The 23,787-nt window shown below is 38.0% G+C and overlaps 2 protein-coding genes across 2 annotated transcripts; both read right to left on the bottom strand.

Annotated features, from left to right (window-relative positions):
- Positions 1–252: 252 nt before the first annotated feature.
- Positions 253–1,435, bottom strand: LOC133001854 (molybdopterin synthase catalytic subunit). Its single transcript, XM_061071560.1, has 4 exons — positions 1,324–1,435; positions 742–898; positions 501–624; positions 253–418 (listed from the first exon to the last, which is right to left on the bottom strand). Exons 1-4 carry the CDS (start codon positions 1,433–1,435, stop codon positions 311–313), a joined length of 501 nt encoding a protein of 166 aa, XP_060927543.1. The 3' UTR covers positions 253–310.
- Positions 1,436–1,898: 463 nt separating this feature from the next.
- Positions 1,899–4,555, bottom strand: LOC133001855 (molybdopterin synthase sulfur carrier subunit). The gene is made up of 3 exons (XM_061071561.1): positions 4,473–4,555; positions 3,132–3,256; positions 1,899–2,025 (listed from the first exon to the last, which is right to left on the bottom strand). Exons 1-3 carry the CDS (start codon positions 4,482–4,484, stop codon positions 1,899–1,901), a joined length of 264 nt encoding a protein of 87 aa, XP_060927544.1. The 5' UTR covers positions 4,485–4,555.
- Positions 4,556–23,787: the final 19,232 nt, after the last annotated feature.

A 23,787-nucleotide genomic window follows, 5' to 3' on the forward strand; every position in this document is an offset into this window, starting at 1 on the left:
TCAAGAGTCAGGACCAGGGTATACCTATCAACCACATACAGGCAGACTTTTTTTCTTCCAGTTGACCAAGTCTTAAACCTTTGTTGATGTCAGTCATACATACTGCATAGCATATGTGTTGATTGACATTAATGTAAAGTAATATTAAGTCTGGTCCAATGAAGAAACTGACTGAGGTATTCCTCACTAACTTACCTGACATCAAAGTCTGTTATTGTTTCAGACCTCCACAACAGAAACAGAGACCAACAATCAAAGATCGATAACTTTCGTGTTTCTTTCAGACATTCTACCCTTTATTTGCAGCAGCTCACACCGACATGTTCACGTTGATGTTTTCTCTCTGAACTTTACTGTGATCTGACCAGGGACACTCAGAGTTCTCCTTCCAGCTTGCTTCCTGCGTGTCATACACCTCCTGTTGATCAGAGTCACATGATCAAGAATCAAAAAAACATCATCGGCCATCAATAATCAAGACCGGCTCCTGAGGTCGCTACCTTTTTCCAGATTGGGATGTTGGCCTTCAGCTGGCAGATGCAGTGGTTGATCGCCTGCTGGCTGTCATGGCGATGAGGTGACGAAATCGCCATGACAACACTGGCCTCGCCCACCTTTACCCACCTAAGGGAAGAAGTTCAGATGAGTTGGACCTGCATCAACCCTTTTGTAATATCATTACCAAACTGTCAAACCACTAGTTAGTGTAAGCAGTTAGCATTAGTAGTGTTAACGCCTCACCCCAGCCTGTGGTGGACACAGATATGCGTAACAGTCGGCCAGCGCTCTCTGATGTCACCACACAGTTTAATGAACTCAGATTGGGCCATGAGCTCGTACGCCTCGTACTCCAGACCAATCACCTTCCTGCCATCCACCTCATCCTCACGGGTTGTACCTGCAGACATGCACACACACACATACATACATTACTTACAAACACAACTACATATTCTTCTGTCTCTGTGAGGATACTCATTGACATAATCTGTCCCGAGCCCCTAAAGCCAAATCTAACACAAGATTTTTTACCCTCTAAAATATAACGACATCCACCAAATATACTCCCCTCCACAAAAATATCCTAACTGTCTTGAAACATTAAATTATGACTTTATTCCAGAATTATTATGACTTTATCACATTGATATTTTCCTTCAAATATAAATCCCCCTCTGAAATCTAATATATTGTTTGTTAAAATACTATGGTATTCTAAAAAGGTATTGTCCAAAAACCGTGTTCAAAAAATTAAAAAAATATATTTGTATAAGGTAAATTATTTCTGCAGCTGTGAATAAATTTTTACAATAAATTGTGAACCTATGAAAACTGAAACAGCTCCACAGGAGGCACTGCTGACGGCATCCACCACTTCCTGAACAGGCAGCCAATCACGACTCAGCTTTAGGATGTCTCTCCGTTCCTCCGACATCTCTGGAAAAAAAAAAAGGTTTGTTACGTGTTTTACGTCTCAATTTCAACATAACATTGATTCATTCGTTTCTGCGGTGTCATCATCAATGTCACAAAGATAATGTGAAATGTGGACAGTTTCAATTGGAATCAAAACAATAAAATTATTTTTATTGTAATTTTAAAAATGTGATTAAGTAATAAGTTGGACATGACCGACACACAAATAATTAGAAAGACCACACTGCAGTTGAATGTCCCTGTCAAGCAGTTCAGTTTCAATCTGCAAAAACATTTTTTCCTGTGACCTTGGACAGTTGATCAATGAAATCTAATAAGTTAATCTTTGAGTACATGTGACAATTGAAAAAACTTGAAGAAATTCCCCAAAGGCAGACTTGAGGTATCATGTTCACGCATGTTTTGTGAGGCCACCACGGCCTTCATCTTTGAAATCTAACACTTACTTTATCTGTTGTGTTCTATCCACCACTGAGAGGTGGCACAACAGCCACCTCGTCCCCGTCTCCCAGGGTTACCACCTGGTCGCCAATGTCAACGTACTGCTGACGCACTGCCAACACAACTTGACCCTGAAGGATGGACAGTCTGAACACACAAACACACACACACATACGTTGGCAGGAATATAAGACAGTTTACTGAAAAAGAGTACAGGCGACCAGGGGCCTGTTCTATGAAGCAGGATTTGCAGTAATCAACTTTAGGTTTAATTCAGATTTTTGTGACCTAAGAAAGTTCTTCACTGCTTATAAAGTAAAGAATCACCATGGTCACTTTGCTGAAGGACTAACGTTCTGGTGATAACAGATCAAAACCTCTCAACGGGCAAACTAAACAAAAATCAAATGACAGAAAAATCTGAGTCATTGATCCATAGGATATTAAGAAGGACAAGAAAAACATACACAGCAGATATTTTTTGTCCACTCTGTTTTTCAACAGAGCTTCTCAAAAACACAGAGTTTTGGGGTCTCTTGATCCACACACTGTTCAATATTTCCATAATTATAAATTATCATTTCATACAGACTGAACTCATCAAACCTTAACTATTTATCTTTTCTCCTCTGTTTTGGCAGCAAAAACAGTCTAATATTACTTATTTTTTCTATTAACTTTACATCAATACAACTTTTTATTAACTCTCACTTTATTAACTTTTGTATTAATGTTAACTCTTTAAAATCTAAATCGCATGTCCATAATTGTTTGACAAAAAACAAAGACAATACTCAATAATAACCTTAATAAAATGACTGCGTATTTACAATTTATCTTTAGCCTTAGAGTTACATTTAACATTGTTTGATGTCACTCATCTGTCTCAGCAGATATCAGCATTTCTTCTCATATCATATTATTAACTTAATTCATTGTTCGGACAAAGTTGCTTGTAATAAATAACTCTGCATCTTTTAAATGAACATTAGCGTAGCTGGATAAGCAAACCCAGGCTTAAGTGAGACAGCTGATAACCAACTTCATATTACAGGTTACCAGGACAGACAATGTTAGGATTAAGTGAAGCAGCATAACAAAAACATTTCCTGGGTATGTTGAACTTGATAAGACAGACTCCAGGGTTAGAAGAGTGACAGACAGAGTCTAGAAATTGGGGACATTTGGACATCGGAATAATTTGACATCTGGACATTAGGACATCTATATTCAGTCACTGATGTGCTTCATACCTCGGGTGGCGCTGTACCAACAGGTTCCAAAGGTCCTGGCTGCTGATTGGTGTTGGCACTGCAGTGACCTCCTCCTGCTTCACTCCAGTTAGCTCCACACTTTTAGCGAAGTAGAACACAAACACCTAAAGAGGAAAACATTGTTGTTCCTATTTATTTTGTCTTATCGAAAACAAAGAGCAGCAGAACTTTAATCTGGTGAACAGATGAAAACCTGTCTATGAAGGACTTTACTTTGGAAACCATGAGCCCTGTTTTCAAAAGTTTGAACTAGGTTAAACTAGCATCAGATCTACACACTAAACTTCAAAAAACTTCAGAAACTATCTGGATCAGTGCAGTTCAGACTTCAGTGGGTGAGATAATCAATATAATCTAGTCTAATTTGAAGTGATCAGAACTCTGAACAAACAGGACTCCTACATCACTCTTCTACTTACACTGCCTGTTACTTCTGTATTGATTCAGAATGTTTTTTTAAATGGCCTTGCTCCACACTACATCAATGACTTGTTCACCAATGTTGTGCCTGGGCATTCACTTAGAAACATAGAAATGTAAGTGTGCTGATATGGAGCTGTAGAGGAACACAAGCACAGAATGAAAAGATGAACTCCGGTATGAGGAAGCTAGGCAGGAGAAAAATGATCCAACGGCAAAACTTCAAGCAGAGACTCTGAACGAGCACATGAGACAGGAATCATCCATGGACAGGACGATTGAGTCTGTCATCAATACAAGATGTGCACCAATAACAGAAAGAGGATGGACTGCCTGTCGTTGCAGCTGCTTCGTTACCCTGGAGGGCTGTACTCAGATCTGTTGTTTAAGTTCACAATCTGATCATCTGACCCAGTGCAAACCGGCAACATTACATCATATTCACCACAGACCAGTTCACTGTAGTAGGGGAGCTCTGTTAGAGAGAGGTTCCGCATTGGCTTTGTTTCTCAGTCGAATCATCTTTGTACTCGTGCTTCTCACGAGAAGATGTCAGTCAGGACGTGTTTCTGTTCTCAGACAACAACTGAGTGAGAAGCCATGCCACGCACAGATCAGCATCATCAAATCTCAATATGGAAAACTTACATTGTAAACATTTCTCATCTAAACAAAGATTTCTCTACAGGGCTAGAAAAATGATGAGTCGTTTTACCACACAGTTGTTCCTCTTCACTTAAGCCTTTATTTTACTCATTAATGCTGTTCTAACTTTTAAAGGTTCGTTAGATTAAACTGATCGCTGTTTCCCTTTCATCCAAGTGGGATTAAACGGACGAGAATTGAGTGCTGCCATCCTGAGAACAACGATACATAACAGACATGAGAGTGCGAACTGACCTGTGAAGTCATGAATGAGCCCTTCTGCTTCCGCACGCTTCACCTCGGCTTCATCAGCTGAGCTGCTGCTGCCGCTTCCTCCTCTTCCGCTGCCGCTTCTTCTTCTCACGATTTTGCAGAGGAGACGGGTCGATGGCGGATTGCTGCCCACTACCGTTTGTTATGAGCTATTTTTTATAAATTGTTTTGATACTGTGCAGATATTCCAGCAGTATCTTCATGTGTTGTTTAGTATGAGCAGTGGTGTATAAAGTACTTGAAAGCCATACTTGGGTAAAAGTACAGATATCTTACTTGAAAGTGACTCCGGTAAAAGTAAAAGTCACCCCTCAGAAAATGACTTAAGTAAAAGTCTTCGAGTTGCTCATATTAAATGTACTTAATTATCAAAAGTATCTGGTGTTGAAATGTACTTAAGTATCAAAAGTAAAAGTACAAGTACCAAAATTAAGTGCTTTTTATAGTAGGCCTATACAGACACAAAACAACCCAAAATTGTTCAGGATTTATTTCAACTGACTGAAAAATTATAACAACACTATATATATAATGTATAATTTTACAAATTTTGAACCCGAGATGCTGAGGTTAAAATAGTATTGGAAAAGTGCTTCTGAACTTCTAGCGACAACAAAGAATCAACACAACAGAATAAACCTGTGCCTCTTGATTCTACCTAAGAACACTAATAGACCAAATGAACCTTTTGTGTCTATTAGCTGTATTTTGTAACTGCCTGTATACCTGCCCGCCAGCTTGTCCACGAATCTACATGTAAGCCTGTTTATTTATCATTAGACTCTCTTCACTGAATGGGCCTGTGTTTGTGTTTGCATTTGTCTGAAGCAGGGTGACAATACACCTGTAGGGTATCTCGCCTGTAGGGACGACAAAGTGAAGACACAACCCTGCTTGAAGTTGTACACATTAGCCAGTTTGTACAATATATATATAAAGACTCAACAGCTTCTAAGTTGTGTTGAGTCAGCACAAAGGACGACTAAGGATTGGAATTGGCAATATATAGATATATAATATCTTTGCAAAAATTATATTTGCATTATAGTGAGTGGAAAACTGGGCCTGATTACCCAGTGTTCCATTTGGCCAGGTCCATTAAAAAACCTGAATTGTGTGCGTGAATATGCAGTAGTAAGTCCACGACACAGTGTTTGTTTTTGGTTGTGTTGGTTGAAAGTTGTTTTTGCGTTTGCTTATATAATTGGTTGTGTTGTTTGTTTTTCCATCTCGACTTGTTTTAAATCTGTTTGTTTTGTTTACGTGGACATGTAAGATTAAGTAGACACGGCCAACCAATGATAGTCTATTTAAAAACAGTTTTTGTTTAAACTAACTACTTCCAATATTTTCTTTAAGAAAAGTTAACCACTTGCTGCTTCGAGTTATGTATTTATGTGCAGATGTTGACACGAAGCAGGAAAGGGAAAACGAATGTGAATCGAAAAATGAATACCTTCAAAAAATTATGTAAAGTCACCAAATAAAAGCCCTCAAAAAGCTAATTCATTTGCCTGAATATTAATCCTTTCAATTTCAATAGGGCCTCACGTCTGTCAGTGCCTGTCAGTGCTCGGGCCCTAATAATAAAGACTGAACCGAGCTCCTGCAGGAGCGAGAGAGAGAGAGAGAGAGAGGTGCGCCGTGCGTAAAGCTGCACGTTCCGCCAACCTCAGCTGCTCAAGTAACGAGACAGTTTTGAGAATGTAAGAAGTAGAAAGTACAGATGTTTGTGCTCAAATGTAGCGAGTAAAAGTAACAAGTTGTCAGGAAAATAAATACTCAAGTAAAGTACAGATATGTGAAAAATCTACTTAAGTACAGTAACAAAGTATTTCTACTTTGTTACTTCCCACCACTGAGTCAGAGTAAAGTGTGCAGGGTAGAGACAGTCTCTCCAGTCGCTGCCAGTCTATGAACAGCTTCCTCCTTTGAACTGAGTCATTCTTGCTCCGAGCCTCCACGGTCACAGTTAGATAGACAAATTAATACAAAAATGATTGTACGAATTAGTAGCCTAATTAAATATATACACGTTGAAATAATAATAAATCATAAGAAATAGAATGTGTCCTTCCCAGGTGCCCCCACGCAGACCTCTAGGAACCTGGGTGTGACACTCGACAGTCAACTCTCCCTGACTGCCAACATTATTGCAACAACCCGTTCCTGTAGATACATGCTGCACAACATAAGGAGAACACGCCCCCTTCTCACTCAGAAGGCGGCGCAGGTTCTGGTCCAGGCTCTGGTCATCTCACACCTAGACTACTGTAACTCCCTCCTGCATGGCCGGTGCACTTGCTAGTGTCATCCGACCTCTGCAGCTCATCCAGAATGCAGCAGCTCGACTGGTTTTTAACCTAAATTCTCTCACACTACTCCGCTCCTCCGCTCCCTTCACTGGCTACCAGTGGCCGCTCGCATCCGTTTCAAAACATTAGTACTTGCATACTGTGCTTTGAAAGGATCGGGTCCTGTCTACATCAAGGACATGGTCAAACCTTACACCCCAGTCCGTTCACTCCGCTCTCTATCTGCCAATGTGCTAATTGCTGCCTCACTGGGAGCTAAACACTCAACAACATCCCAAGTGTTTACTCTCCTGGCTCCTATATGGTGGAACAAGCTCCCCAATGACATTAGAACAGCAGAAAGTCTTCACATCTTCATCCGCAGACTAAAGACACATCTCTTCCAACTATACCTTGATTCAAAAAAAATAAAAATAAAATATTAAAAAGAACTTTAGTTTAATCAAAACAATTTTTATGCCACCGTATAAATGGCACTTAAACTACACGTACATTGTAGTTTGGCTTTCTTGAAGAAAATTGTACTTTCTTCTTTCTTCTTTGGGCTTGTACCCTCATGGTTGAATGCATATGTTGCTTTGGATAATAGCATCAGCTAAATGTAATGTAATGTGTAACCAAATTCCTCATGGTCTATTAACATGACCAGCTTTTAATGGCCCTTTCCCTTCTTCTTCCCCAGCTATGACAAAAGGCCTAATCAGCATACAAATCAATCTGCCACAGTAGTATTGATCATCCATTTACAATAGGTTTTTTTCACTAATTATTGAATCATTGACAGCTAAATGATAATTGTGTATCATTAGTGTCTAGGGAAGAGTCTACAGGAGGAGTTCCATCAATTTCATTCCATTTCTGTTTATTTTTATTGCTTTGGTGATGAAAAAAACAACAACATCAATGTAACAATAATATTTCACTGCACATATTTCCTAATGGAAAATAACCAATAACAATACAAATGTATAATTGTATAATGTATAAATAATAGTGGAGATTTGGTCAAATGAAAGGTTAATTGGCTGTGAATGTGAGATTCGCCTTAGTCTTTAGGTTATTGATCAGCCCTCACCCCCATGATTTTGAACAATCAGCATGTTTTGTTTAGAAACAAATCCAGACACATAAAAGAATGGATTGACAAGGATGTAATATTTGTGTCAGATGTACAAACTGCTGGAGGATAGATGGATATGAGGACTTAAGAATTAGTGCATTTTTCTTTTAACAGTGTGATAAAAATGATATCACAAAAACATGTGGTAACTTATCAAAAGTTGTGAAATCATCAAGCTCCTAGTTGGTGAAAAAGATGATGTATGTGTAATAACCACCATATCAGGAAAACCCTGACCTCAGAGTTATTTTCCCAAGTCAATCTCAAATGAATACTATCTTTCCAAGACATACAAGCTAAAACTCTGGTCTAATCCAAAAAGATTCCTCATTCCAAACATATTTAAAGCATTCCACTTGATTTTGTTTTTACAGTTGTAATAGATTTTTTCTTATGTATTTCTTGAATGTTTCGCAAGAGTTGTGGGAGTTTCTCTGCTTTTCAAAGCTTCATCAGATTGATCCAAATTAGAAGATGGTTTTATTCTGACTCTGACTCATACTAAGTTTATCTGTTCTATTGGTAAATATCATAAAGCCAGAGTGCTTCTGACCCCCACTAACATCTGATTATTTGGTATTAATCTAAAAAATCTCTTACTCCATTTTTAAAATAACAAAAACAAAAAAGTCAATACCTAAAATTTTAGGGGAAATATTCAAATATTGTAATTATATATTATTATTCAAACCATATATATTAATTTAAACATCTTCCTCGCACACTCTTTAATTTATTTTATTTTATTTTTGTCTGTATGTAGTTCTGTTTTTTACTTTTTTTACTGACTGTTTTGTTAGATATGTCTGATGTGTGTTGTAGTTACAAAATGATGAAGGCCTTGTGGCAATCAGGCATTGTTGTTGTTGTTGTCATCATCATCTTAGCTTCTTTATTCAAATTGTATTAATATTAATATTGCAATACATGTATTAAATGTCCAAATCACACCGAATTTGACACTCCACAGTTCAAGCACCAATTTTCTAAATGATCAACTTTACATAAGTGAATTATGTGGACATACAGTTATGATGTTGATCAAACGGACAGGTCTGTCGGCCAATAAGGTCCTTCGGTCCGAAGAATTTTATTGGTTGAAGTTTTCACTAAATATTATGAGAGTGAAATAATTGTTTGTTTTTACTCCTGGTGGGTCTGTCTTGCATTTTAGAGTGTCATTACCTTATTAATACCAATTTAACTGTTGCGGTGGACATCTCTGCAGCGGTCTATCCGTTTGCAGTCACCAGATTGGTTAACTAATTATCACGGGAGGAAAAATCAGAGCACCTTCTTCTCTCTTGGTCTGGGAACACGAGACCGTTTATTAAGCGCATGCGCAACAGGTTACAAGTGCACGCAGGCACAACATGCTCCGTGACATCATTACCTTTGCTATATAACATGGCATTGCTCACTCAACATTAACCTTATCCAAAAAAAGTGTAAAAATGCAACAAAGGTGAGAGTCCCTTTAAATATAGAGCTTTATAGGTGTTAGCGATGTTGAGCAAAAAGTTTTGCAAAGATTTGTATTGTCTACACACATCAGATTTCCAATGGTCTCACCAGTCAGTCCAAAGAAACGATAGGAGGTCCAAATTTGGTTAGAACATTTTATGGTTTACAGTTATATGATGTGGATGATGACTGTTGAGGTACTAAACAAAGACGCACATTACAATAACTCACCCAAAATATCTGTTATCTGTCCTTTAAATTAATGTTTGTGCATTTCAATTAACATAAACATTTCAAATAATAATTTGCCAAACAAAAACGTCATTACTTTTTATTTACGAAATTAGATCAAAGATTGTCCATTGACTTTTATACCAACTCTTCATGATCTAAGTTAAAATGCTTCTTCTTTGGGTTTTTTCACAGGTTGCATCCCACACTTCGCATTACTGCCATCCTGTGGAGACAGTGCACTCCTGCATTGTTGAGTCTATCAGGTTTCATTGTCAGTCCGGTTCTCAGAAGGCTGACAAAGCATCTTCTGTCTGGCCTCTATCTGCATATCTCACCTCTATTGCTGGAAACTACACCTGTTTCCTGTTATTGGATAATTTGATCAGTCTGTAAAAAGATTCACACAGGCTTTATACCTAGATTCCTCATACTTACAAGTCCCTGACCAGATCGGATTTCTGGCCTTGACAGAGCTGTTTCTGCCTAAAAGGAAGATTAGGCAGAACAGTGTCTAAGAGGCAGATGGGCGTGGCATCATAGGATGAGTTTCAATGGTTTTATGGCAATTTTAGGTGTTATTCAGTGCTGCTTTGGTGCTGTTGCTTTGCTCTGAATCAATGCGATAACAATTCCCCATCATGTGAATACAAGAATTTGAATAAAAAAGAGCTGTGAGATAAAGGTGGCATCTGGAAATTAAAGTCTCCTGAAATTGATAAAATCAATTCCTTGAAAAGGAAGACTCACTCTGTTGTATACTGTTCTTCATAATCAATAGTAATTTATACTTTTCAATTTTTGCACAATAAGCCTGGATATTTTTTACTTTACCAATTATCTGACGTTCCTCCACTGGCTCGGCAGATGAAATGTCAAATACAATTTCTCTCCTTTTAAGGTAAACTAAAATTCCAAGGAAATCATAATTTATTTTGTCTCAAAAATATGTTCATATAATTTATTATTATAATCCAACTGAAATGGAAATATTGGTGTTTAATTTGCATGAAAGACAAGTTAAATGTAATTTAAAGAAACTAGGCTTACTGCGCTAACATATTCTAAATGGTTCCAATGTATCGTCCATGTGACACCAAACAATGCCATTCAGGTTCAATTCATTGTAATTTTTGCAGCGCCACATCATCACTTACATTATCTCAAGGCACTTTACATAGTAAGGTTGAGACATTGCCCTATAACTGGAAGACACCTCTAGCAGAGCCAGACTCAATGTGGGGCAGCCACCTGCCTCGAAAGGTTGGGATGAGCAGAGAAAAATGGGGAGGAGAGATGGGTGGATAAGAGGAGAGAGAAGAAAGAGGGAGAGGGGGAAGAGACAGAGAGGGAGGAGAGAGAACAGGAACAGATGTGAAAGCTCAGAGTTGGTTGTTATAATGAAAATAAGGATATTTATAGATGTAATGGTCTTGTAAATAATAGCAGCACCAGCTAACAACAACAATAATTATTATGATTATAATGATAATCATAACTATTATTATCAGTGTTGTTATTATTATTATTATTATTATTATTATTATTATTATTATTATTATTATTATTATTATTATTATTATTATTATTATTATTATTATTATTAGAGAGTGAGAGAGTGAGAGAGTGAAGGCAGCGAACGGAATGTGCGGGCTTATACTGCAGTGTTTGTCCAGCAGAGGTCAGTACAGCACCATATAACGGTCCTTGTGTGGATTTGTTTTGAACTCTTCTCCGTTATCACACAGTGTGTTTTTATGAACGTGATGCTCGGCCGGCAGGATGTACAGGATGTGTCCCTCTGGAAAGCCGTCTGTCCGGTTGCTCTCACCGCCACCGGCCACTTTTCACTGGAAGTTGTCCCGGCTGGCTGAGTCTCTGGCGTCCCGGTGTCAGCGCAGTGTCTCCGGCCTGAGGACAGCAGACACACGGCTGCATGAAGGATGGAAGCTGCGGGATGGTTGTAATTCTCTGCTCTTGCTCTATATTCTGTGTACTCGGACTGACGCGTGTGGGCTGACCCCAGAGTGGTATATGGACAGTAACAATAGGCAAAACAACAAAATATGAATTATTTTTCATTCAATAACAATGATATAAAATCAATCCGTATATAACAACAACGATTGAAAATAAGAGAAAGAACAGAGCGTGATTATTTTTCGATTACGCGGAAGACATATAACATAACATTAATTATTACAATGATAAGAATTATCATTAAAGTAATATTCATTTTATTGTAACTGCTATCATCAGACTTTAAAACCTAAAATATGTGTTCAATTTGCAATTTGTCAAAAACATCTACGATTGGTTTCAGGATAGTATAAATGCATATTGTACAGTTTTATTTTAAATCTTCGGCGACTGATTCAGTTGAAATTTTTTATTTTCCAATAGTTTACAGGCAGATTGACTCCGGCGTTTTAACGCAGCGTTTTATATAATGAGAGCTGATGAAGAGAAAAATGAGGATGACCTGGATGCATGTGCCTGTGCTTGCGTGTGTGGACCGCCGTCTTTAGCCAAAGAAGAGTGCGCTTTAACAGCCGTGAAGGTATCACGCGGGTCGGATTGACGAGGTTTAGACATCTGTCAGACTCGGCCAATAGAATTTACATTAGTATTATTGAAAAACAGCGAGGATTAAGTCCAGTTTCTAATCTGATCACATAAATCAGATGGAAACTGAGCGACGCCTCCAAACCGTCACGGATAGCACAGAAAAGGATCAACGTGTGACGCATTCTCAGTCACTGAGGAACAGGCTGTTTGAATTCAAATGTAGTCAATGAAATGTAGTAAATGGTGTCTATATGCGCTGTGCAGCCGCTGGTTGATCTTGCGCTAGAGCCGCAGAGACACCTTGATCTGAAGGTCAAGTTGCGCGTCGCTGAAAATGTTCAGCACTTTTTCTGATATGAAGACGACATCTCCTGAATGTGCTGAGAATATTCTCCAAACTATCGGATTCATAAAGAACAACAAAAAACAGCCCACAGCAAGAAATGACTCCTGCTAGATCATGAAAAACATGTCACCATTAGGCCACATGCAACAGCAACCGACTCAGAAGCTGAGCCCTCTGCACATATCACAATTATCTGTAATGTTTATCTACAAAAAGAGAATCATTCACATTTAACAAAATTACAGAGTCATCTAAAAATAGCATTCGAAATCAATTTTGATATTTTTGAAAATAATATTTTACTTAATCACAAATATCACCAGCAAATTAGAACCAATTCATATGAATCAGATGCTGTGAGGGGAATTTCCATTGGTACATTTTCACAAGTAACTAAACTGCTTACATTAAGTGAATTAAAAATATAGCTTTTTTAATATGAATGACTGGATCTGCTGATGAATATGCTGGGTGATTTGTTTGTTAAGCCTTATTTCAATAATGATGAATAATCAACTAGACCACCAATAAGAATTATTTTACTCATATTATCCATCTTGTCCACTAAATAAATAAAGTCTTGGTCAGCCTGTCAGGCTCTTTTGGCCTGTGGCCTCTCTGGAGCAGCAAATGACATGGTGTGGCCTACAATATTGATTTATTACTATTATTTACTATTTTCATGCTACTCGACGCACACACACACACACACATAAACAAACCCCTTATTAGTAACAATACTGCAGGACGATTGGTGAAATGAAGACAGAGTGGTTGGTCGGAGCTTCAACCTACAGCAACATAATGAGCCACAACAAGAGAGGAACAGAAGCAGACGGAGGCATAATAATGAGAAGTGTAACACTGTCTACATGGATCCGGCTTTGGGATGAATTGGACACAAGGTGAAAGCAGAGCAACCAGACTACTGCAATCGGGTTGAGATGAAGTGAACATTTTTCTGTTTTCTATTGTAGAAAGAAAAAGAATGGGTCAATATGTTTCATTTTATTTGGTTCAACAAGAAAATGTCTTGTTTTTAAATACTTTAGTGTTTATTGGTTCTTACAATTCAGAGACATGACATTATAAAAAAAAAAAATGAAAAGGTTTTTGGATCAGTAGTGTGTAATGTTAACAGCTTAGATTTCATGTCTGAAATTCCACCATGTGATTATTTTGTGTGTATACTCTGTAGTTATGACCTGTAATTTGAACATGTAATATAATTATAAGATCTTCCTCATTGTTGATCGTGCTCAGACTATCTAACTGGAACTGCAAATGTAATAATAACACGTAAACTTCATATATAACTACAGTGGTTAAACAAAATGAATTAAAAATATAATTATTATGTAATTGTAAATGCTTGAATTAGTCTACAGTTTTTTCCCCAAATCATTATATTAAATTTATTTTTGTAAAGAAACATTCCTCCAGATAATCGTGTCATGTTGGTATCAGTACAATGGTTTCAGTGAAATGAAAAGGTATTGTATGATGTTAACAACCTGTTAATGCTGTCACTCAGTTTGAGAGTGTCAGCAGGCTGTGTTGGTACAACACCGTGCTTGTAAATAGTTATTTTATGTGTGGTATTAAACACTCTATCTTAACAAATTGGCTTTTTGTGTGTTTTAAAAGAAAATAGTATGCTCAGCTCAAGCACGCAGCACTCTCATATTAATAATTAGTTAGTACTGTATATACATTGTTCTTTGACGCTAATGCCAGTGTTGTACTAGCAATTATGCAACAATAGTTTTTATTTGTCAGTAGCAACATTAGACTAACAGGCTGTTGTTTGTTGCTGCAGGCAGCAGCCATCATCCTGGAGTGTGGCTGTGCTCTTTCACTCACAGCTACTCATTACCTCATATTGATAGAGCACTAATTGATGTTGTATGGGTATTTGTTTGCAGTGCGAGCCACATGATTGCTGAACATGTTTTTCAAACTTGGTGACCTCCCACCAAACCACAAGGTACTAAACAGAAGGTGACACATTTATGACAGAGGATGATCCAACTTCTGCTGTGTGATGTGAAACTCACCAGTGACTGCAACACTGAAAGGCCTGTTACTGTAGGTGTGGAACAAATCATCTTTTTTTATACAGAGATTATGTCATGATAAATAGAGACCATTGGTACAATGTTGTAGATATTTACAAGGTTTAGAGGTAACATTGAATATGTGCTGTCAAAAATGATTCCAATGTCATTAGAAATCTTATATTAATTGTTTTTATTTTTAAGAGGAAGCCCAATATACCATTAAAGTCCCCAGAGTGTGAATAACATTGATGCCATTGTTTTAATGGCAATAGTCGAGGAAGTGAATAGTCAATTAAAGAATATAAAGCCAGAAATAATGGCAAGTTTAAGGATCTGAGCAACTTTGTCAACAGTCAAATTGTGATGAATCAACAATCGATTCAGATAATCTCACATTATCTCACAACAACACATCCCAGTGGTTAGTACCTCCCAAGCATCCATGGAGCTACAGTCAGTGCTCCCAGGGCTCATTGATTAGCAAGGGGAGAAAAATGGTCCAATCCCACAGAAGAGCTCAGTCCACTATGTCACAAATTGCTGAAAACCTTAATGCTTGCTATGATAGAAAGCTATTAGAATACAGTGTATTGCAACTTGCTGCTTATGGAGCTGCATAGCCACAGACAGGCCAGAGTGCTCATGTCCGTCACTGAAAGCATCAGAACCGTTGAATCACATTTTCAAATGAGTAAAAGTTGTAGTTCTTTATATCTACAAAAGGAGTGGGTTCTCTTTAACATAGTCCACCATGTTGCACCACCAACCTGCCGTGGCGTCACCCATTAATTTGTGAACTGTCATTTTGAAGCATCAACTTTGGCATTTAAGTTTTGTCTATATAAGCATCACCATGTTTTTACAGTAGCCAAGAATGGACAAACCAAACTCTGGTGGTAAAGAAGACTTGAATAAGCTCAATGTTCATCAAATGATCATTGACTAATTGACTTTAATTTCTGATAACATACTTACTGATGTGACAGGTAATTAACTTACTTGCAGAGGAGGTGCAGGCAAAGTATTAAACATTTCATTTCAAATTTGGGAATGTTTTAAAATGCTCTATTAGTAATGTTAGAAATTAGATTAAGATGTTTAAATGCTGTCACAGTAGGAACACTGACACATGAAACTTATCACAGAAATGATAAAATCAGTGAATGTAGTGTTAAACATTTTGTGCAGGAACTTAAAGCAAAAATAATCTGACAAAATACTGCATTGATCAAACGACCACATCCCTGATACAAACGTTTGCAACATGAATGGAGTAATTGTTTGCCTAAAATATTATGGTGCATATAAAATGTTTGTCACTGGTTAGTATAAATTGCTTTGCAGTGTTTTAGTTTCTAAAAAGCCTTCACAGTTTTGCATCTGTCCCTCAAACAGGACTTCATGGATTCTACTTCAGGCAGAAACATGCCCACAGTGTATTTCAATAGAGTTATTTTTTGTAAAACTTTGCATGCTAACATTGAAAGTAATAGCAAAATATTGCATATGGCCCCTTTAAAGAAAAAAGTGGAACATGCTCAGAACAATGTTCAGGGAAATGGACTGGTATTGATATTATCTACATAAAGTGTTGGTTTGAGTATTGATATGACCATTCATATTAAAAAAAATGTTAGATTACATCTTGGAAACAAAAACACTATTTAGTGCTGTGAAACTTGTGTGTCTGCTATAAATGTTTTGTTTATAAATGTAAGACATGAGCTCAACTCTTAGCTCTTGATACAACTCAGCTGGTAACTGTATTGAGTTTCAAAACTACTGAGCAAAGAGGACAGTAAAGTTAACACAACACAGAGTTTCCCCCTTTGGTTTTCCATGGAGTGTCTGTAAGACTGTCAGATTTGTATTTTGTATAAGTAACTGTGACAGAGATGGATTAACACCCAGGCACGCAGTGAGAGGGGGAAACTATGTACCTTTCAGTTTGATCTTTAGGTTGTTAAATAACCTTTGACCACATTATTATTACAGTTAAATGTAATTCTATTATGGCTACTGTCCCATAAACAGTGGATTTATTAATCACAACACAGTCTGACCTGTTGAGACTCCAGCTGATCCTTCATTGGATCAGCTGGATTGGATTGGATTGCTTCAATCTGAGGTTGATGGTGGTTATATTTACCACTGCTGAAGAAAGTGGACCAGTCAGATAAGCTGTTGCTGTGGAAATGGGAATATACAAGTTGGTTAAACTCAGTGATTAGAGCCTCACTAGAAGTTGAGAACTAAGAGCACACATCTTGTCTTATAAATAAGTCAACTTAATAATTATTAACACAACATTAGTGAGCAGAAAAATATACTATTTCTAGCCATCTGTCTTTATGAAAATATGCAGTTATAACTCAATCTACACAAACAAATGACTTCAACAGGTAAAGCAGAACACACATGAAGAATAGCAGCAGCAGGTTTCTTAGAAACACTGTACCAGTACAGTATGTACCATTGGATTCATGTAGATACTTGGGAACAAGATATGAAGTGTTGGCATTAATACATTAGGCAGGATATTCCAATTTATTAACTACACCAATTTAACTATTGAGGAATATAGTAACCATATATGTCCTGTGATTCTTTCCTTGTGTTTTCTCTCGTTATAATTTAATCTGTTTCTTGGGATGAAAGGTGTCCTTTTACAGAGCTGTGAAAAGCTAAACCTGCACCTTGAGGAGCTGGAATGCTTGTCAGACTTTTATTACAAATGAGTGACATCCAGGGTGGGTGATTTCTGCTCAGGCAGAGCTATGAGGTCACAAATGTGCATCCAGGAATTTTGGTGGGGCTGAATGACAGCTGACACTTCCGAGGTACTGGCCATGACAATACACCGTCCCCTGGATCTTTGTTCATAAGTAAACATACAGATTTACCATGTAGTCAGTAACTATAACCAAATTATAAATGAAGAATGTATATAGTATAAATCCTTGTATGTTACGCACACGCACACACACACACAAAAGCTATATAATCTATGTTTTACTTAGCTTTCAGATTCATCTAGTTTTGACACAAAACAGAGCCCCATGACTTATACCAGCCTTTCGCTGAGCCTTAAGAGAACGCATTCTTCAAAAACCACAAAGCTTCTGCCTGAGGAAACTTAAAGGCATCACTTAAATTTGGCAAAATGAAAATCTGACAGATGCCCTGTTTAGACTGTTTAGGCTGCCTGACTGCACTGATTCACATGCATTTTCTGAACAGGCAGATGATACTCTTACTAATGGACCCTGTGTTAGGTGGCTGCTTTAGGAAAGACCAAGGAGATAGTTGCCATGGTTATAGACATAAATTAAACCCCTTAAATGAGCAGGGGGTAGGGGGGGGGGTCATGTCCTTTAAGCTCTACTTGTTTCCCCTCTAAAAGGTACAAAATTTATGGTGGTCTAACAGAGGAAGTAACTTTTCAAGCGACATTTGACATTTTGGGCTTGGATGGTGTACAAAGATGCCAAGTTGACAAATTGAGACATCAGCGTGTACAGACCTTGAGGAAGGCACTCTGCCATTTTTCATCCCAACAAACATTGTGAGAGCTCAAGAGCCCTTCAGAACCTGCAACAGATAAAATAGGAAGTTTTGAGAATAGTGTAAATAGCTCTCATTGTCAGGTCCATGCTCCCTGCCAAAATGGCAAATAGTGGTCTCAGTGGGAGAACATTGTTTACATGAAAGCTGTCAACCACTGGTGTTAATCTTCTCTTTGCAGGGAGCAGGATGTGCATGTTTGAATGAATGAATGAGCGTCTGACAACGTCAACAAAGAATGAAATCTCTCTTTAAGTACATGTCTGCTTAATAAACAACATTACATACGTACTCAATTTCGCTTCGGGCAAAAGCACCAAGTAATTTAAACATAACCTTAGTTTAACGACTGGAGGGACGACTAATTATATTGGAATATCTTTAATCAAATAAGTGTTTTCAAATTTCATAAAGCCCAACACCCTTTTAGACCCTGAAATAAATTAAAATTTGTTTTAATGAAATTAAAAACTTTCAAATATCAGCGTTGTTTCTTTTAACAGTGATTATGATCGTTCTATAACATGAACCAAATATTTATGACGATTGTCTTCCTCTCAAGTTCTTTCTGTGCATAAACCTAACCAGACCTTTATCATAGCATCAATACTTTGTCAAAGGGCTAATTAAGTTCAGATGACATAACTTTCAAAGTCATCCTCCATGTTTTGTCAATGTCTCCCAATAACAACAGTTGCAAGTTGCTAAATGGTCTGTATTTAAATGTGCTTTTCTAGACCACCCATTCACACAGCCCTTTTCTTTCTATGAGGGGCAATTTTTAGGTTTAGCATCTTGCCTGAGGGCAATTCGGAATGCAGATGGGGAAGTCTGGGATTGACCTGCCAACCTTCTGGTTGGTGGACGACCACTCTACCACTCAGCCACAGCCCTGACTGAAAGAGCAATTGAATCCAAAATATCAATACTGCAACCAAAACTCATTCTACTTAATCAAATGTCTTTGCTGCATCTGTTGCTGCTATCACTGTGGGCGAATTGTCATTATGCCAATGTGAAATAACATTGCAAAAATCTTCGGATGTTGTGTGATGATAACCTATCTTGCATAAACTCAGTCTTGTCTAGATGATTTATACCCTTTATAACTGTATCTACCTGCTGCACAAGCACCTTGCAAATATTTTGTAATCAACATTCAAAAGAGATACAGGTCTCTTGCTGGAGAGCAGTGGATCTTGTCAACAGCTGAATCTCTATCACTTTACTTGTTTAATTATTAAGTTATCTTTTAAAGATTGTTGTGAATAACTATTTGACATCTTTATTCCACCACTATAATGAAAGATGATAACATTTTTAGTTGAGTAGAATGTCTTACAGCTAACAGTAGCCATTCACTGCTCCTCAGCTTTGTTCAGCAGCTTTGACTTGTCCCTGCTCCTGAATTAGCTTGCCCTCAGTTACAGTGAAGTCTGCTCCTATGGACGAGAAAGCAGCCTTGGCCGGCCACCCACAGCCTTTCACATGGACATGTTACTGTGATCCCTAACTGGATGCAGCAGAGCAAGACGCTGTATCTATTCAGCAGAGAGTCAGGCTTTTGATTTGGTTCATGGGGATCACTTCTAACTGCAGACAAGCATTAACACTGAGTGGGTCGTCATCTTTGACTTGATCAACCAATGATAGGGGAGCAGCGGCGCTCCAGCTTTCAAATGAGCTGAAGTAAAAAGGGTCTCTGTGCCACCAGTGCCCAGCTGAATCAAAATGTTGTCTTTTATTCCAAACCCATTAGCAACCTCCCGACACATGCTATAATAAAAATACACATTTATTTTGGTCAAAATGGGATGAAAACAGCACTTCAAAGCTCTTGGAGATTGAAGTATCAATTTGGATGTTTCATTTTTTTCCCTCTTTCATTGCATTGGTGTGGTGTTGGTCGTGAGGAGACCTACTCACAAAGCCCAGGATTGTCCATTCAGTAAGATGATTTTTTAATGAAGAGATATCATTTCTTCCATTAATGCTCAGACTTGTATGTGTAATTGTGTGTGTGTGTGTGTGTGTGTCTGTGTGTGTGTGTGTGTGTGTGTGTGTGTGTGTGTGTGTGTGTGTTTGTGTGTGTGTGATGCAGCCAGGTGCCTGTCAAAAGATTCTGAAAGTAGGCTAATGGGCTTTGCTCATAGAACATAATTTTTAACTGTTAATTTCAATGTGACTTCAAACTAAACAGGAGTAGTGCACACACACGCTCTCTCTCTCTCTCTCTCTCTCTCTCTCTCTCTCTCTCTCTCTCTCTCTCTCTCTCGCTCTCTCTCTCTATCTATCTATATATATATATGAGTGTTTGTGTGTGGAAACAATGTTGTCATGTAAAGAGCTACTACTGAATTTATTCCCCCAAAATCCTGTTCTGTCTGACCATTCATGGGCTTCTTTACAAATCAAATTGTAACCACCAGGGAAAAATCCCACCAACTCCACCCCCTCCTCCCTATGAAAAGCACAGATACTAGTCCACCTGTAGCACCAGATTCATATTTGGACCACTTTCCTCAATAGATCTTTCTGAACTGACGTCACTAGTTTCGTCCTCTTGACCAACAACTTGACTAGAACTACTAACAACTAGACTTTTTAAGAAGGTTTTTCCTATGATGACATATTAAATTCAGTATTAAATCAGATGAATATGTATTTGTTAACTAGCTAGGTAACACAGGGTTTTAAGGTAGCAGTAACCTCTCCTTAAAAAGCCCACTCTTGATCCAGACGTTTTAGCTAATTATAGACCCATATCAAATCAAATGCAAGATTCTATAAGATCATGGCGGTAAATCTGCCTTCCTCAGTAATCCAAAGCAAATTGTTTTATTTAATACTATCTATTGTGCACACACAGAGTTTAAAAACTGAAATTTAACTCTTGATAGATCAAAAGATCTTTGATTTGACACCCAATAATGACCCTTTTATTTATATAGGATGTTGTTATTATGAAGGTAGTTCTGATTCATAAAAGATTCCAAGCTGCCTCAAAGGGAAACCAGGAGAAAGACACGCTAAATAAAAAATGATTTGCCTTTTGGTCCAAAAGTATTATCCAGCTGATCTATGCTCACACATGGTTCTGTCTGATGTGTTTTCAATTTTGCTTAAAATCTGCTGTAGAAGTCAGGAATCAGATCCATAAATTCTATCTCTTTTATTACTCTGAATCATTTGGTGTTATAATATAATTATTTACTCTATTTCTATATATTGTTCCTACATCATTACTACAATACTGGAAGAAAGCAATTCTGTATTTTGCATTAGAACATGGCAATACCAAAAACAGCAGTTGGGGTTTTTTCTTAACTGCAGCAATATGTGAATATCCTGGAAAATGCATTTTCACAGTTCCAGGCTGTGGTAGTGCATATCTTTGAGTCGTCATGTACAACAGCCATTTTAACAGCATCAGAGTGATGTTAGCGTATGTAGCTTCAAGTCCCACTGGGTCTAATTCAACACTTGTTTGTGGCACTGTGGCACCTGGAGACCAGCAGTTGGATGTCTGACATGCTGTTGCCCATGGCTGCTTTCCAGCTCAGCATCAGTTGGGAATCAGCAGCCATGTAAAACAGGCCCATGCGACCTGAAACTTTAATGCAGACACAAAGGCTACCAGGACTGTGCTCAACCCCCATCCCAATATGCTGTGGGACTCCCTCTATGTCGGAAACACTAATCAGCATCCCAGAGCTGGGTGTAGCAACTTGTGATGGTGTATGTGGTAGTGGACGAGGTAATGAACACAAGGGACTAATTTCAGAACAAGTTAGCAATATGACAAGATGGGTGTATTTAATGCTACAAGCTCCCTCATCCACTATACACACACACACGCACACACTGCTCCAAGTTTCTGCCTGACTTCCTCCACTACACCACTGGCACTCTTAAAGCAGCATGCAGTTAATTATTGAGGACCTGAAGAGCTGCACAGCTCTTAGCCTGATGCTGTGTGGTTGTTTAATATAGCTCGCCACACACTCTTTACACAAATCACATGATTCTCCCTTTTCACTGTATGTCTTTTCTTTGTTGGTCAGAGTAGAGGCAGCAGCCTCTATTCAATTTGCATCATCATAATAACAGCAATTATCATCATCATTATTTGCTGCTTTTGATTTTTGGAGTGAGAGGCAGCCTTGGAATTCAGACGAAATACCAGATTACAAATCCCTCTTCATCATTTTCCCTCTGCATGCCACCTATAGTAAGTGGAGCGTAATGAAAGATTACTATGTCAGGTTCCCATAGCAGAGGGAGTCATGGTGAGCCGTGAAGTCATGTGATAATGTGGCAATTGAATAATGAAACAACATCATGATTGAGTCAGTTTCTGCCACAATAATTGCAGAAAAGGCTACACAACTTCACCCGAATACATGACTTCACTGTAACATATCCTAAGGATTTTGTGTGTTTAACAGAATGAAAAACATACTGATATATTTGATATTCTTACGGTATCAGTGGTAGTTGATAAGGTAGGGAAGGGGTCATCTCCTTGGCTGCATGAAGGTGCTCTGTAGATTTCAAGGTCACGTAGTAATTTTTATTTGTACAAATAACCCTTTAATGGTGCTATCGATAGGTACTGAGACAACTGTCAATTAGTTCTGGATCCCAAATGGCCAAAACTCCAATTCCACTCATTTAGTATGGTTTTTCCTTCATTGTGAGAAAGGTGAGTTACATAATTATAGATCAACACTATTCAGGGAAGGAGGTTGAGCGGATTAATGGGTTAATAAAACATCTGACCAGTGACAAAGTAAGTTTTTCAAAGTCAGCCTGTCTGAGGTTTGAAACTATCCCTTAATCCTTATTGCTGTGAAATCACAGTTGTACAGTAAAAGTATCAATCAATCCATCCATAATGTTGGGGGGATACCAACATTATCTGGTCAGTAGATCTTGTTGAGCTGGTCATTTCAAGAGTAGCTCACAAGCCTATAAAGTGTATACCCCTGGTATAGCCCATCTTCACAAATCACAATTTTTTTCTCATTGGGTTTTAACATGGTGTGACCTGCTCTGTCCTTAACCCTCAACAAGAGTAAAGAAAAACGACTAAAAAACCCTTTTAACAGGGGAAAAACATCGTAGAAACCTCAGAGAGAGCCACATGTGAGGATCCCTCTCCAAGGACAGAAGTGCAATAGATGTCAAGTGTAAAGGAGAATATGATCAGGATAAGGGTTTTAGCAGCATTGATGAGAATAACATTTTTTAAGCATAACTGAAGGTCAATGAATTGATGGATTATTGTAAGTAATGGTCGAGTATCTGAGGAGAAAACTATATATCAAGCAGTCCTGCTGCAAACATAGTCTATGGTCAGCAGGCACCACGATCATAATCTACCATCAAGATCGGATGACAGTAAAGTATGACAGGAAACACTTAAAGAAAAGTGGTGTTCGAGGCTGTGTAATATTTGAGTTGATTTGAAAAGGAATGGGGGGATACCAAAAGTATTACCACCATCAAGCATTTACAGAAGTACCATTTTCAATTAATTTCAGATCAAAACCCAACTGCAAATGCACAGACGACCAAAAAACATACAAAATGAAGAGTCACATCATAGCAAAACCAACCAAAAGCT

Source organism: Limanda limanda, chromosome 5 (assembly GCF_963576545.1).
Source record: "Limanda limanda chromosome 5, fLimLim1.1, whole genome shotgun sequence".
Lineage (NCBI taxonomy): Eukaryota > Metazoa > Chordata > Actinopteri > Pleuronectiformes > Pleuronectidae > Limanda > Limanda limanda.

Bases quoted from the DNA above. Each gene is read 5' to 3' on its own strand.
- LOC133001854 (XM_061071560.1), bottom strand. From the start codon at position 1,435: ATGTCGGAGGAACGGAGAGACATCCTAAAGCTGAGTCGTGATTGGCTG. The intron at 899-1,323 runs GTTCACAATTTA...GCATGTCTGCAG, and splicing joins AGCTGTTTCAGTTTTCATAG to GTACAACCCGTGAGGATGAG. The intron at 625-741 runs GTGAGGCGTTAA...TTCTTCCCTTAG, and splicing joins TGTGTCCACCACAGGCTGGG to GTGGGTAAAGGTGGGCGAGG.
- LOC133001855 (XM_061071561.1), bottom strand. The intron at 2,026-3,131 runs GTATGAAGCACA...TTGTGTGTTCAG, and splicing joins TTGGTACAGCGCCACCCGAG to ACTGTCCATCCTTCAGGGTC.